Here is a 14,336-nt window from a genome sequence, read left to right on the forward strand (position 1 = left end):
TCACAGTGCGATTCCTGTGACGTTAAGCTAGCAACGCTCTGACAGCTTTTTTGAATCATTTAAACTTTAAATTCTAAATACTGTTAGAAATAGTTTCTACAAAAACTTTATTTAGACAAACAAACTAACTTAGGATTTTGTAATTAAGCTAGCGTACATATAATGTTTCGGTGTGGTGATAGATGTTATGGTTGTTTGACAAACAAAAGGATGTACATATGTAATTAAATTTTTTAATAATGTGGGGATACATTATCCTTTTTTTTTAATTCTTATCATAAATTTAACTATAATGCAAATAAATATAAGTGGCCTTATATTAATTCACGTGATGCACTTTTTTTCATGGTTGCATCTCCAACTAAGGCAAATATCCGTCAAATCGGAGCGAATTCAATAGAGCTGTGGCGAATTTGCGTCAAAAAGTACACAGACGAAAGAACCGAAAAAAGTTTGAATTTGTTTTTACATCTCTCATCGACGCAGATCGCACAAAAACTGATAGTATTTTTATTATAAAATGGTTGACTTAACTGATGCCGGATCACCTTACCAGCAATCCATACCGAATTTCGCCTTTTATGTGCCGGCAATAATTGTTTTCGGGCTCGCAGGTGAGTTTATAGCTCGATTTTCCACCATCCCCCACCCCCACCACTGGCGTACAGTGCTGGCCAAAAAGTGGGTCAACAACAAGAACTTTCACCCAGCTAGCTTCAACCACTCCCCCTCTACCATGATAATTTGTTAACTTAAGTTTACCATTGACCATTGGCGATTATTTAACTTATCTAATCTCTATTTGTCTTGCATTGAACTTATTCTTGCCTACGTAGACAATTTTTTTTTTGTTTTTTGGTTAATTTTGGTTTTCTGTTCTTATTGGCAGAACCCAAAAATAAACTGATAAGGCTACAAAAACATTTTTGTGATAAGAATGAAAGAAAAGAAACTGTTTGGTCATTGGGTACACGTGGAACTTCTGCCACTGCATCCGCTTGACTCCTCTTCTGCATGTGTGTGTGTGTATGTATCTTGCCCCTTATCATTCACCTTACCAATCTGTCAGGACCGTTTATGGGGGCGGGCCAAAAAAAAGGAAAAGGGGCTCTAAAAATTTTAAACCATGATTTGAATCAAAAATTGAATTTCATCTTAGCAATGAAAAAATTACCAAAAAGTTAATAGGTTTATCTACAGTCGAGTCTCGATAATTCGTACCCCGCTAAATGCTGAAACTGCTGGTCCCTTGAAAAACCTTCTTTGGAATGGAAAACCCAGTAAATCGAAAACCTCTGTAATTCGTAAAAAATTCTGTTCCATTTTGAAGACTCGACTGTATTACATAACAAATGGAAGAACTCTAGGCCTACATTTTTGTGATTGGTCAAGAAAAAGAGTATTATAGAAGACTTCAGACTAGTAAGTTGGACATTTAATCACTTTTAGAGCATCGTGAGATAACGTTAAATTATCATGAATCCTAAGAACACTCAAAAACCACTACTAAAATACGTCTTTACTCGGATTGGGTAAGAAAGATAGAAGACTATAGATTATCGGACTTATCATTTAGGGTCGCCCTGATAATCGTGGAAAATATAATATAACACGAATCCTAAAAACATCCAAAAACGCTGTTAAAATAGATTAATTAGATTAATGAAACTGGAAAAGATATAAGACTAAAGAATGTCGAACTTATCCTTTGGTCTTCCCTTGGAGATCGTAGGATAATATTGTATTACCACAAATCCTTAAAACACCCAATAACCACTACTAAAATATATCTTTAAGAAAAATGAAAGATAGAAGAATTATCGGACTTATCCTGTGGTATCACCTGGGGGATCATAAGAATATATTACCGCAAATCCTAGAAACAACCAAACACCGATAGAGATAGAAGACTTATCGGACTTATCCTGTGGTCTCCCCTTGGAGATAGTAGGATTATATTAGCATAAATCCTAAAAACAACCAAAAACTGCTGCTAAAATAGATCTTTCCTGGGCCATTTTCAAAAATTCTACATCACCATTGTACTTCAAAAACCGAAAAACGCCCCCAAGTAGGTAGGAATAATCCAGTAAAACATTATCTTCCAAAAGATAATACATATATGTACATAATTGCATGATTTTTATTACCAAAATTTAAAACCGTCCCTGCATTATGCTGACAAGAAATCGAATAGCTCAGCACTTGTTCATCATATCTCATACTCAATAAGAATGAAATATAAGCAACTGATTACAAATATATACACATGCATATATACATATATATATATACATATATATATATATATATAGGTAAGATTTTGTTGTATTTTATAAGTTTTAATTTAATTCCTTAGTCGGCAAACAGTTTTTGCTTAGTTAGCAAGAGCAAACGGTAGCGAACGGTTCAAATTGTTACGATTTCTAGATGGTCAAAAGTGAGAAACATAAAATATATATAAATTTATTAAAGAAAACAACTAAATTTAAAAAAAAAGAGAGAAGTTTATCAATGAGAGATAAAAGTAAATTTTAGTAGTGCTTATTTTGTTGTTTGATGTTGTTGTTAATGTTTATGCCACGTTGTTGACTTTTGTTTACACGTTTGCCTTCTTCTTTTGGTTTCTATTTTTTGTGTTTGAATGAAAAATTTACAACAAAACTATATATATTTATAGATTTGCCTTGCTCTCTCCAGATTTAACTTCAAACACCTACTCATTCCTCCCTCTCTCTCTCTCCCCCTCTCTCCCTCTATGTGTTTCTATGTAAATTAGCTTGATTTTGTAACACAAATTCTGTAACTTCCCGTCCTTCATGTAGACGCAAATCGTTAAGCCAGCCATCAGCTACAAGAACTACAAAAAACAAGAAAAAACTTAATTAAATCAACAGAGATAAAAAGTGAATAAATAAAACAAAAAAAAAACCAAAAAGAAAGGCAAATTAAAATGGCCGAAGATCCAATTAATCAGCAGGCATTTGCCCAGGATGTGGCTGCTGCTGCCGAAGCTGGTGGTCCTGCTGGTTTTGCTGGCGCTGGCATGGGTGGTCCTGGTAGTCCTGATTTCAAAATGCCAAGTGCTGAGGAAATTTGGAAAATAGTCGAAGGCATGGACGGCATTACCGATGCCGAACGTGAAGAATTGCGTGAGAATATATTCAATCCGAAATCACCGGAGGATATATTAAGGCCATATAATGGCGGAGCCGGTGGTTTGCCACATCGTTTGGGTCACAGCTCTAGCGAATATTGGGTTTTCTTTGTGATGTTGGCGCTCATCTTGCTTGTCTTTGGTAAGGATATTAGCAAAATGTTAACAAAGAGTTTTTCAAAATTAAAGTTTTTTAAGTTATCATTCAGTTTAGAAAGTCTTCAGATCGTTTACAGCAAAATTTGAGTTATAAATTTCTGATTTTATGCAATTTTTATATAATGTTAGTGAAAACTTTTGATGTGTTAATTTATAATGTTGACTTGGTCATTCTATTCAGATGATGTACCGTAAATTTCATGGGCGTATCTCTAACGGTTTTTTTTTATGAATTTTGATAAATAGCCCCAAAATTTGGACCTGGCAAAAAAGAAAGACACTTTTTTAAATTGATTATACGCCTTTGGACCCTAAGAAAAAGTTTTAGATCTAGTTTAGGTCTAAGATAAACTACATTTGAGTCTAGATTTAGTATCTATCCATTAAAATCAATTCAATTCTACTTCAACTTGTGGAAATCGCCGTCTGGAAAGCTTTGAAACTCTATATTTTATATTATTTAAGTTTACCATCAATCTTTAGGATTAACCCTCGCTGTTGTGTTCATCGCCAAAAGGTGTCAATATTAGCTGTGACACTTATACGTTTGAAAGACCTTCCCTTCACACATGCACACACTTACACACACACACACATACATACACATGAGCATTGGATAGTACGTCGTTTCGGTTTTTTTTTTTTTTTTTTGGTTTTATAGGCATTTCGATTTATGATAAGATAACGTTTAGGAGGAAGAGAACTTTTTTTTGTGTGTGTTTGTGTGAATCAAAACGCTCAGTTTAGGTTAAAGATCCATGTGGAAATGACTTCTAATTTAGCCGGCAACGATGATGATCACATATTGGATCAGCTTAGAAACTCAATTAAGGCAATTGTGGCCAAAACGGGGTCACATAGTCAATTTGCCAAGGATCTGACACAAAGAATTGGTGAAATGCAAAACAAATTGGATGCCCTCACCGAAATGGATCGTCATCAGTTTATAGCCGAAATGAAGGATAGTCTGCAGGCGACAATTGGACGGATTGAGCAGAGAATAACACAACATGCGAATCTAACATCAGTCTATTCGAGTTCCATTGTCTCAGCTATGATATTTCTTTTGGTTGCCATTTTCGGTCTTAAAAAATGAAAACTTGGGAAAAGACCAAATGATTGATTTGAATTCTTCTTTCTTTTCTTACAGCTCTCTTTGGCTATAAGCTATATAAATCGCTAACAGAGAAGGAACTGAAGAAACAAAAGAAACTGGAGAGTAAACAACAAAAGAAGTCCAAGAAATCCAATTAAAAATTAAGGACAAATCTTCGAGAGAGACAAAGATTAAATTAAATTGATGATAGATTTCAATCACACGTGCATATAAAGAGAAAATTCCCTGTAAAAATAATGACAAAATTCTATACCCAGTAAACGTTATACAAAAACTTAACTTGAATTGAAATACTCTTTCTCCCCCCACCAATTTTGGTCCGAGTTTATCTGCATTAATTATCATTAGGGTAGGGCCATAAAAAAACAGAAATTCTGATGGAAACCATGTCGTGACCGTGTTATTTTTACCTTTCATCATCCACATCCACAAGCAGGACTTGTTGCTGCCCCTTGCCTCATGGAAGGCGTTGCCATGACAAATAAATAAATCATGAACGTTTTATCGAAGCGTTTGCCGTCAGTTTTTAGGTTTTTATATTTGCTATTAATAGTTGAACCTCAAGGCAAGAAGGTTTATTGTTTCCTTGTTATTATTATTTGTTTTGTTCTTGGTATAGCATAAGCAACAAGCTAGCCCTAGTGTTAACCATGTCCTACTCAAGTCGTAAGTAATGTGTCATCGGCCTATCAAATATTAATTCAATTTTCATATTAGGCTATGGCTTTGATTTCCATTTGCCCGACGATGGTTGGTGTTTTCCCAAGGATGACATGCATTTCCGTCGGAGCACGGAATGGGTACCATTGGAGAGTGCTGGTGTGGGTCGTTCGTTTGCCAATACGAATGCCGTGATCTATCCACGTGTTGTTGGCATGCTTCCGCGTTACGGCGGTCATGTGCCGGGAGAGATATTTAAAGTGGGAACTACCTATGGTCGTTCGACAATTGATGCTAAACGTTGGCTGGCCCTGCACCGAGATTAGTCTAAATAAATTGCTAAACAAAAAAAATTGTAGAAAAATGTACACTAAATTAATAAACTGTTAAATTGTTAAACCATTATTCAAAATTGCGCGCCTAAAACTATCAAACCTACATCTATCGATAACACGAAACTATCAACGTTCCGATAACTTTGAACTATTAACGTATCGATAACTCTTAGCTTTTAACATAAACAAAACAACTGTTTTTTAGTTATGTTGCAAAAACTGTTGCATTTGACGAGTAGGCGCACTGGGCGTGGCCTTAGTTCTACAGCGTTACAAGGTGAAAGGATATGCATAGTGGGAGCTGGTCCAGCTGGATTCTATGCCGCACAATTGCTGCTCAAACAGTTGGAAAACTGCCGGGTTGATATTGTGGAGAAACTGCCAGTTCCCTTCGGTCTAGTGCGGTAAGGATTAATGATGATTATGATGAGGATAAGGACATGATGTCAATGGAGTTGCCTATGAAGTCCTTGTGGCATTGCCAAGACCTAGGAAAGGTCCAACAATTGAGCGGAAAATTCCATTAAAATAATCTGTAACGAGTGAATCCATTAATTTCACCATTCAGCCATACAATTGAGCAATATAGAGAAAGTTATCTATGACGTCGCGAAAATAGCTTACCGCCCACTTGATTAAGATTCCACATGGGCGTGACAGTGGCCAGGCATGCAGAGCAACAGCAGGCCACCAGGAGCAGAAACTGCATTAGCCACATCTTGACGAGAACTGTTTGTCTAGGCTCAGCTTGCATTAACTTATATATCTTACGAAATTCTTTATGAATCACTTCACCCATGCACTAATGACTTTCATCATTATGCAAATTTGTGGAATTTCAGTTTTGGCGTTGCACCCGATCATCCGGAGGTCAAGAATGTTATCAACACATTCACCAAAACAGCTGAGCATCCGCGTTTACGATTCTTTGGCAATGTCAGTCTTGGCAAGGACATCTCGTTAAGTGAACTAAGGGAACGCTATCATGCGGTACTTCTAACCTATGGGGCTGATCAGGATCGTCAACTGGAGGTAGCAAATGAGGAGCAAGCTCATGTGATATCAGCTAGAAAATTTGTTGCCTGGTATAATGGTTTGCCGGGTGCTGAAAATTTGCAACCCGATTTAAGTGGACGCGATGTGACCATTGTGGGTCAGGGTAATGTGGCTGTAGATGTGGCACGTATGCTGCTCAGTCCCATTGATAGATTGAAGGTTTGTATAAAAAGTGTTTACCACAAATTAAGTCTGTTTATTTGTTTTTAATTAATTAATTTAAGGTCACTGATACCACAGAATACGCCTTGGAGGCTCTTTCCCGGAGTCAAGTGGAGCGTGTACATTTGGTGGGCAGGAGAGGACCTTTACAGGCAGCATTTACCATAAAAGAGCTACGTGAGATGCTAAAGTTGCCCAATGTCAAAACCCAATGGCGCATACAAGACTTTGAAGGTAAGTTAAACCATCTCCACTTACGCAAATTCATCTTAACTCTCTCTTTTAGGCATTGCTGCACAGGTGGACAAGTTACCACGACCACGTAAACGTCTCACCGAACTGATGCTCAAGAGTCTGGAGGAACAGAAAAGCTCTTCTGACCGTGAAAAACACTTTCTGCCCGTTTTTCTAAGGGCACCCAAACAAATAGAAAAGTCGGAAATGGAATTCTCTGTAACTGAACTTCAACAGAATTCCGCTGTGGCCACCGATCAAACGGAACGTCTTCCTGCCCATTTGATTCTACGCAGCATTGGCTATAAATCCAGTCAGGCGGATAAAGATATCAATTTCGATGATCGTCGGGGACATGTGAAAAACATAGATGGCCGAGTCTTAAAGAGTAATGGATCCGATGAAGTTGATGCTGGTCTCTATGTGGCTGGTTGGTTGGGCACTGGACCCACTGGTGTCATATTGACTACCATGAATACAGCCTTTGCCGTGGCCAAAACAATCAGTGAGGATATCAAAAACCAAATATTTGACACTAAATCAATTAAACCTGGTCTTCAAGTTGAAGAATTGCCACAAACAGTAACTTGGAAGCACTGGCAACGCATCGATAGCCATGAACAGAAACTGGGTCAGGCCAAGGGCAAGCCGAGAGAGAAAATTGTTAGTATTGATGAAATGTTAAAGGTGGCGGGCATCTAGAAATCATTTGTTACCATTTTGTTAAATATATTTTTATACAAATTTGTTCGTTAATTAATAAGTACAAAAAGTTATTCAGATATAAATAAATTTGTGTTTAAACTCAAAATTCGCAGTTATGGATAGTATTATAACGCCCCAACCGCATCTTATACCAGGGTAAGTGAGCGGGAAACAGGGAATCAAGTAAATTACAATGATTCCATCTTGCATCTTAGCTATACCGGTCATTGTACAGAAAATCGTGATCGAGTGGGTCGAACTTATGGCAAGCAGACGCATAAACTTCTCATTGATCCCTGCATCTATCATGCTCCGGAGCTAATTGTCCCGCCCATAAATGTCAAACAAGGCGTTAAGAAAGATTTTCCCACCAAGAATGAGTTGAAGATATTGCATGAGCGTGAACAATTTGTGGATGCCGTGTATAAGCATCCCATAATACCTGGCTATGCCGGGTTTGTGCCAAATATGGCCAAACAGATGGGTAAACGTTATGTGGCCGCCGCATCAGCCGGTGTGGCCCAGCACGAGACTCTGATGGAGCTATATCGATGCGAGAAGCGAACTCTCAGACATCGAGATTTACTGGAAAGTGGTAAAGGTCTATTCGAGCATAAGTTAAATGAACGTTTGGTATGTTAATCTAGGGATTCTTTAGGTTTTCGCTACTTTTTAATGCTTTTCGTTTTAGCTACCTCAAACGAATTACCGGGCTCCTCTGCTTCCGGTTACGGGACGCAGTAAAGGCATACGCCAAGAGTCATGTCCGCCCACAATTGAAAAGTTGCGTTATAGCAAATTTACCACGCCCCATTTCCTAGAGGATGACGATGAGGATAAATTCATAATTAACTCCTATGCCGCTCATATACCCATGACAGCGACACGATTTGGTGAATCCAACAAAGTTTTGACACGACGAGCCCTCTGCAGTTTCTCGGACTTTATGTACAAGCGGCGGCGGGATCGATGGTGTTGTGGCCAGGATTTGAGTGGGCCAACTGTCAATTGCCCGCCAGTGGGACATTTCTTGATCTATCACAAGGATTCGGGCATGACTCCCAATTACGCTGGACACGTTCCAGGGGCCATGTATAAATATGGACGCACCTATGGCCGGACCACCTTTGATGCTAAGCGTTGGTTGTGCCTTCACAAGGATTTAGATGTTCTGCCGGAAGTTGCTCATCTGGACTATGAATATTAATATCTAAATTTGTATTGTTTGTTTTAAGTAAAGTCAGTGGTTAATTATAACGGTCGGCAGCTCTAATAGGAAGAATTTTCTATCTGGAAGGTTTTTCGGTAATTATACGAGTCCAAATCATCTTAAGGTGTGTGAATTTCACATCAAATGACGATGAATGGTCTAAATATTGCATAATTATTAAAACAAAATTTAAATTTTTAACGGGAAGAGGGTAAAATCTAGCTGTTTTTGATTTTTGGTATTTTCTAGCTGATATTTTTACCTTACAGTGGTATTTTTCACTATACTGGTATTTTGTTTTACCTTATAGTGGGATATATATACCACTTATACCACTGTTTTTGTTTGCGTCGTTCGTTAGTCGTGGGTTATTGTTATTAATTATTTATTGAGAAATCTGAAAATTGTTATCAATGCCTTGAATAACCAATAAATAGTGCTCCTGTGCTTGGGCCATGATGTGAAAAGATATAGTTTTGCTTAGCGAAAAGCCGAAAAAATTCCGTGAACGCCAAACGCAAAAAAAATATCTTGAACAATTCAAATATCACTTATAGCCGAGCTCTTCGCACTCGCTATCAAAAGCATAACAAACTGACGGTGAGAGAGCGAGACGCATAGAGAGAGATTTGTTGTGTACCTACACCTCCGCTCTCAAGTGGTGAGTGCACGCCGATTATGATTATGGGCACCCTACATAGAAAAGTCTGTGGGCAGGTTAATGCGATTAGTGGCCATCATAACAGCAGAATATTAAAAAAGGAACTAATTATTTTGGTTGAAAAAAGAATCAATAAGAAGTTATTAATTTGTGAGCAATCTTAACTTGTTGTGGAAATGTTATATATGTTTAACTGTGCTTGTGCCTTGCATTAGAGTGCAGAGTAATACCAAGTCGTTGCGATTCGCTTATAATTGAAGTAAAAGCGGACAAACGAATAAAAATAAAAACAAAAAAACACATATGCACATGTATTTGTGTGTGTACGTGAGCATAAATGTGTTTGTAAATTGTTGTTGTGGCAAGTGAGATTTGAGCGAGAGAGAAAGAGAGAATTGAAGGAGAATCATGAAAATGAAAAACCGCCAAAATGGGTTGCAGTTTGCATCGATTTATCCGATCGGAAAATAACGGATTTGTTTTTTCTTTTTGTCACCATTGCTTACACATTTTACAGGTTTAAAATCTAGCGGGAGAAATAATTGATTGCAATGAGCGACGGAACAGGCATAGAGGAAATGGAAATCGGAAAGATGTCACCCAATGATAATGATTCCATCAATCAGGATGAACCGGCGACTGAGACTTCTGTGCAGGCACAGGTCAAGGAGTCGATAGCGGAGTCCGGAGAACCAAATCCAGATGAAGAGCGGGAGGCAGAGAAACCACAAAATGTGGTTGATATCAATACGCTGACTCCATCTACCCCTTCACAGACACCGCCACAGGAAACAACATCGGCAACAACACCAACTACAGCAAATCTAACTGTAGTGCCGGAGAATATATTATCGCCTCCAAAGTCAGAGACCCAAACAGATGAGACAAATACGGCCACTTCCACATCCTGTTCGCCAGCTTCAGAGGGTCAAAGATCACCAACAGTAGGACTAGGAGCTGGTGGTGGGGGTGGAGGTAGAGGAGGAGGTGAAGCTGTACAGATGCCACCAAAACAAGCACCAGAAGAGCAGCAACAGCAAAAGCAGGATCCTGCTATCATCAATGGCTCCATACCAAAGTCGGGTAGCATCAATAACAACAACAACAACAACAATAATAATAGCACCAACAAAAAAACAAATAAATCAGCCACCACATCCTCCTCATCATCATCAGCAGCCACTACACAATCACCACGAGCATCTCGAACACGTAAACCCAAAGCCCTGCCCATGTATGAAAGCGAAATAAGTGACAACAAAATGGGCATAAAATTGTGCATTAAAAAATCAGAGACAACATCAGGCGGAGATGGTTCACCAGGTGTAACACCTCCAATTGCTGTCCAACAATCGCCAAGTGCTTCGAAACCAGCAAGGAAGCGATCACGCAAAGTCAAGCCTCAGGATGGCGATGCGACCGATTACGAGCCACGTAAAAAGAAAGGTCAAGGAGGAGGAGGAGGTGGTGGTGGCACAGCTGGCGAGTCAACAGAAGTCAAAACCGAGCCCATACAACAAAGTGAATGGGCCCAAAGATTACCAGAAGATGTGCTATATAGGGTAAGTTTTTATCGCTATAACAAAAAATTCTCTAATAAATTGCATATTTTACTTTCAGATATTTGAATATGTTGTGGATAGAGAGGGTTGCCTGCCCACTTTGTTCCGTTTGGGCAGAGTCTGCTCTCTGTGGCGTCAAGTCTCGCTAAGATCTACCCTATGGCGATCAATGGATTTAACCACATGCATTAAAGAGAAATATCGCACCGAATTGAAATTGAAATGGTTTGTCGATAACCGTTGCTCATCGTGTACCGATTTAAATGTATCCAATTGGAAAATAACCGATATTAATTGCTTCCTTACAAAATTATCTTCCGGTTGCCCAAATTTAACGGGCATCACTTTATCTGGTTGGAAGAATTTTACTTCAGATCACTTGGCATTTCTAGTAGATAATATGCAGAAACTACAACGTTTAGACCTAAGCTCAATTAATGTAATTAATCGAAAGAATAACTTTATGAAGATCTGAAATGGAATTAATTCAATTTTTTTTATTATTTAGGTGGAAATGAATGCTAGCAAAAGTGCTGTAGGTGTCAATTCCCTATGCAGTGCTCTACAGACCATGGGCAGTCGTTTGACTCATCTTTATTTGGCTCACAATCGTTTGGCTGGCATACCACAAATCGTTGGAATACTTTCCGTAAGAAGTTATGCCAATTTGAAAGTTTAAACAACTTTAATGCTTTGATTTCTTTTAGACTCACTGTCCAAATCTAATGCTATTGGATCTCTCGAATGTGACCACTCAGGCAACATCGCATGGTGTTTTGCATATTGAGAAACTGCAGCATGGCTGCCAGAAACTTAAAGTTCTAAGAGTGACCAATTCACATATAACACCAAGTACAGCCAGCATGCAGGAGATTGTAAGTAGCGATAGAGATTTATATTGAACTGGCAGATTACAAATATATCTCTATTTTCAGATGGATTCACCTGGTTTTCCCAATCTTGAAGAGCTTTCAGTGGCTGCCCTAACCGATGAATCGCGCATTATCAGCGATGATCATTTGCAGCGCATAGTGAAAAGCAGTTCCAAGCTAAAGCTATTGGATGTTCGCAATTGCACTAGATTAACGCATGAGAGTTTAATACGTTTGCCAGCTTGGGATATAAAGCATTTATTTCTATCCGGCTGCTCGGTGACCAGAGATATGGGGTAACTAACTCACTCAAAACAAATATGTAAAACATGGCTATAACTTTCTTCCACTTGTTTTTAGATCGGGCCTTGAACTCATTGCCTCGAAATGGGCTCATAGTCTTATTGAGTTGGATTTGGCCTGGGCAAATGTTCAACAACCTTTGGATAATGCCCTTAGAGCTTTGGCTGAAAAGGGCAGCGAATCGCCTATGGCGTAAGTTTTTGCTTAACAACTAATGTATTAATAATGTATTAATGTTTGATTTTTGATTCTTTTTTTCAGTCACTTAAATCTCTGCGGTTCCTCGGTATCGGATGAGGCAGTCAAGGATATTCTCATCAATTGCAGAAACATGAGTTCAATCAATTTGGCCTCATGTCGCGGTCTGCCGCGTGGTGTTAAACGTTTAATGCAGGGTCCACAGGAGCTACATGAATTACGTGAAGTTCTGGGTGTGCAATTAAAAGACAGAAGTGGAAGTGATAGCAAAAACTAAAACCAGTTAGTCATATATACAAACAAACACACACACAAGTCGGTTTCTTTTCAGTTAGTTGTTGTTTGAGCGCTACTAGGCGAAGGGGAAAACCTTCTCGCATCTTTAACTGTAATTAAATTGTTGCAAGTTCTATTCTAAACAAAAACAAAACAAACAAAAAACAATTAAAAATAACCGTCAAAGAAACGTAAACACAGATTTATGTTGATAATTTATATATGTATATCAACAATTTCCATAAGAGAATTGAGGTCACATATATGCAGATATTTTTTGTCTTTCCTAATCCTCCAAATCATTTGCAGCTTCCAATTTCCTCCGTCCTCTCCCTAAATTTTCCTATTATATTGATTTAAATTGTCGATATCCAAATTGAAAACTTCTTTTATTTTGATCACAAATTTTTGAAATCGTCCAAGTTTTCATTTATTGATAAACAATTAGTTAACAAAGATTAACTAAAACTCTTGGCAGCTATAATCTATAGTTTAAGTAATATTTTCTTTTCAATTTCTTCATCTTCCTTTAATGAAATTGAAGCCTTATATATTTTGACCTTTGTGTTAAGTAAAAAGTATATTTTTCCGATCTGGAATCGATTCTTTCTATATATTATTTAGTAATTGACGATTTTTCCATATACTGTGTCTAGAAATATAAACCAAAATTAATTTAATAAACTAAGTTTAGCTTTAGAAAATCTCATGTGCAAGAGATCAAGATCTCTTTCCCTTTTATGACTATCAACTGCATATATATATATTTGTGACCTCAATATTTTGTATATACCTTCAAAAAAGGAGGTAATACAATATTATCTCTCTCTATCTCTCCATGTAGACGTTGCAATATGTTTTTTCGTTGCATCTTCCAATAGATTTGCTTAATTTTTTTTGTTTATCTAGGTCGTAAGAAATTTGTAAGTATATATACATACAAAAAAGCATATTGAAGTATAAATTAGTTTAGTCAACTGGCAAATGCGCACCAATTTGTAAATGCAATATATACATAATTCTATTATACCATAAATTAATATTTTTTTTTACAAAATTAAAATCTATAAAGATTTAATTAAGTTGATTCGAATTTTTGGCATTCACAATAATAAAAGCAAATAAAAAAAAATGGTATAAGAACAATTGCAATTCAATTATATATACAGATATATGTATATATATTTTTTTATACTGAATTTCACTGTTAGTTAAGCGTGTTTTGTAAAGTTTAGTAGATAAGTTTAAAACACAAAAAACAAAAAGGAAACAACCACAATTTATTAAAGAAAAACATAAATTACCTTTATTTACATAATAACAAATGAAAAAAAGAACAACAACAACAAAAGTAGTCGTCAATTCAAAGTTTTATTGAAAACGCGCTAAATAAATGGCATATTAATTAATAATAATAATAATAAATACTGTAAATATTGGCGCTTTGTCTTAACAGAAAAAAGGAAACAAAAATCAAGAATAAATAATAATAAACACAACAAACAAAAAAACAAAACAAATTAAGTATAAATTTAATAACAATTGAATTGTTAAGCATTATTAGCAAATAAGAAAAATGGCAATTAAAGGTCTATATATTTCATTTGATTTAAACACAAAATTAATATCGTTTTCGTTCCAGCTGTTTTGAAATTCCAATCCCAATCCA

At 37.0% G+C, this 14,336-nt stretch overlaps 6 protein-coding genes across 14 annotated transcripts; 5 read left to right on the plus strand and 1 right to left on the minus strand.

The window, feature by feature from the left end:
- Positions 1-392: 392 nt before the first annotated feature.
- Positions 393-4,712, plus strand: LOC6640023. Of its 7 annotated transcripts, none has more exons than XM_023182123.2 (2): positions 393-614; positions 4,467-4,712. In XM_023182123.2, the coding sequence occupies exons 1-2, from the start codon at positions 521-523 to the stop codon at positions 4,568-4,570; spliced, it is 198 nt and encodes a 65-aa protein (XP_023037891.1). In that variant the 5' UTR covers positions 393-520; the 3' UTR covers positions 4,571-4,712. The 7 variants fall into 7 exon arrangements, 3 of the variants coding, with proteins under 3 accessions (XP_023037891.1, XP_002062993.2, XP_023037890.1); XR_002724515.2 differs by lacking the exon at positions 4,467-4,712 and adding an exon at positions 2,780-2,900 and having other exon boundaries at positions 550-614; XR_006953998.1 differs by lacking the exon at positions 4,467-4,712 and adding an exon at positions 2,826-2,900 and having other exon boundaries at positions 552-614.
- A 237-nt stretch (positions 4,713-4,949) lies between these two features.
- Positions 4,950-5,505, plus strand: LOC6640093. Of its 2 annotated transcripts, none has more exons than XM_023174763.2 (2): positions 4,950-5,096; positions 5,151-5,505. In XM_023174763.2, exons 1-2 carry the CDS (start codon positions 5,084-5,086, stop codon positions 5,417-5,419), a joined length of 282 nt encoding a protein of 93 aa, XP_023030531.1. In that variant the 5' UTR covers positions 4,950-5,083; the 3' UTR covers positions 5,420-5,505. The 2 variants fall into 2 exon arrangements, with proteins under 2 accessions (XP_023030531.1, XP_002062991.1); XM_002062955.4 differs by having other exon boundaries at positions 4,953-5,099.
- A 104-nt stretch (positions 5,506-5,609) lies between these two features.
- On the plus strand, positions 5,610-7,582 carry LOC6640149 (NADPH:adrenodoxin oxidoreductase, mitochondrial). Its single transcript, XM_002062954.3, has 4 exons — positions 5,610-5,832; positions 6,271-6,643; positions 6,709-6,880; positions 6,933-7,582. Exons 1-4 carry the CDS (start codon positions 5,636-5,638, stop codon positions 7,580-7,582), a joined length of 1,392 nt encoding a protein of 463 aa, XP_002062990.1. The 5' UTR covers positions 5,610-5,635.
- LOC111518355 lies at positions 5,826-6,149 on the minus strand. Its single transcript, XM_023174764.2, has 2 exons — positions 6,053-6,149; positions 5,826-5,961 (listed from the first exon to the last, which is right to left on the minus strand). Exons 1-2 carry the CDS (start codon positions 6,144-6,146, stop codon positions 5,888-5,890), a joined length of 168 nt encoding a protein of 55 aa, XP_023030532.2. The 5' UTR covers positions 6,147-6,149; the 3' UTR covers positions 5,826-5,887.
- Positions 7,583-7,613: 31 nt separating the features above from the next.
- Positions 7,614-8,842, plus strand: LOC6640178 (UPF0605 protein GA14893). Its single transcript, XM_002062953.4, has 3 exons — positions 7,614-7,741; positions 7,801-8,218; positions 8,277-8,842. Exons 1-3 carry the CDS (start codon positions 7,701-7,703, stop codon positions 8,790-8,792), a joined length of 975 nt encoding a protein of 324 aa, XP_002062989.1. The 5' UTR covers positions 7,614-7,700; the 3' UTR covers positions 8,793-8,842.
- Positions 8,843-9,121: 279 nt separating this feature from the next.
- On the plus strand, positions 9,122-14,239 carry LOC6640177 (F-box/LRR-repeat protein 6). Of its 2 annotated transcripts, none has more exons than XM_023182009.2 (8): positions 9,122-9,456; positions 9,974-11,018; positions 11,077-11,457; positions 11,527-11,667; positions 11,726-11,893; positions 11,954-12,186; positions 12,251-12,385; positions 12,455-14,239. In XM_023182009.2, exons 2-8 carry the CDS (start codon positions 10,008-10,010, stop codon positions 12,666-12,668), a joined length of 2,283 nt encoding a protein of 760 aa, XP_023037777.1. In that variant the 5' UTR covers positions 9,122-9,456; positions 9,974-10,007; the 3' UTR covers positions 12,669-14,239. The 2 variants fall into 2 exon arrangements, with proteins under 2 accessions (XP_023037777.1, XP_046866217.1); XM_047010261.1 differs by having other exon boundaries at positions 9,122-9,395.
- Positions 14,240-14,336: the final 97 nt, after the last annotated feature.

Source organism: Drosophila willistoni (assembly GCF_018902025.1).
Source record: "Drosophila willistoni isolate 14030-0811.24 chromosome 2L unlocalized genomic scaffold, UCI_dwil_1.1 Seg196, whole genome shotgun sequence".
NCBI classification, from domain to species: Eukaryota; Metazoa; Arthropoda; class Insecta; order Diptera; family Drosophilidae; genus Drosophila; species Drosophila willistoni.

Bases quoted from the DNA above. Each gene is read 5' to 3' on its own strand.
- LOC6640149 (XM_002062954.3), top strand. From the start codon at position 5,636: ATGTTGCAAAAACTGTTGCATTTGACGAGTAGGCGCACTGGGCGTGGC. The intron at 5,833-6,270 runs GTAAGGATTAAT...GTGGAATTTCAG, and splicing joins GTTCCCTTCGGTCTAGTGCG to TTTTGGCGTTGCACCCGATC. The intron at 6,881-6,932 runs GTAAGTTAAACC...TCTCTCTTTTAG, and splicing joins GCGCATACAAGACTTTGAAG to GCATTGCTGCACAGGTGGAC.
- LOC6640178 (XM_002062953.4), top strand. From the start codon at position 7,701: ATGGATAGTATTATAACGCCCCAACCGCATCTTATACCAGG. The intron at 7,742-7,800 runs GTAAGTGAGCGG...CTTGCATCTTAG, and splicing joins CAACCGCATCTTATACCAGG to CTATACCGGTCATTGTACAG. The intron at 8,219-8,276 runs GTATGTTAATCT...TTTTCGTTTTAG, and splicing joins ATAAGTTAAATGAACGTTTG to CTACCTCAAACGAATTACCG.
- LOC6640177 (XM_023182009.2), top strand. From the start codon at position 10,008: ATGAGCGACGGAACAGGCATAGAGGAAATGGAAATCGGAAAGATGTCA. The intron at 11,458-11,526 runs GTAATTAATCGA...TTTATTATTTAG, and splicing joins TAGACCTAAGCTCAATTAAT to GTGGAAATGAATGCTAGCAA. The intron at 12,386-12,454 runs GTAAGTTTTTGC...TCTTTTTTTCAG, and splicing joins GGCAGCGAATCGCCTATGGC to TCACTTAAATCTCTGCGGTT.
- LOC6640023 (XM_002062957.4), top strand. From the start codon at position 2,954: ATGGCCGAAGATCCAATTAATCAGCAGGCATTTGCCCAGGATGTGGCT. The intron at 3,300-4,466 runs GTAAGGATATTA...CTTTTCTTACAG, and splicing joins GCTCATCTTGCTTGTCTTTG to CTCTCTTTGGCTATAAGCTA.
- LOC111518355 (XM_023174764.2), bottom strand. From the start codon at position 6,146: ATGTGGCTAATGCAGTTTCTGCTCCTGGTGGCCTGCTGTTGCTCTGCA. The intron at 5,962-6,052 runs GTAAGCTATTTT...CACTCGTTACAG, and splicing joins GAATCTTAATCAAGTGGGCG to ATTATTTTAATGGAATTTTC.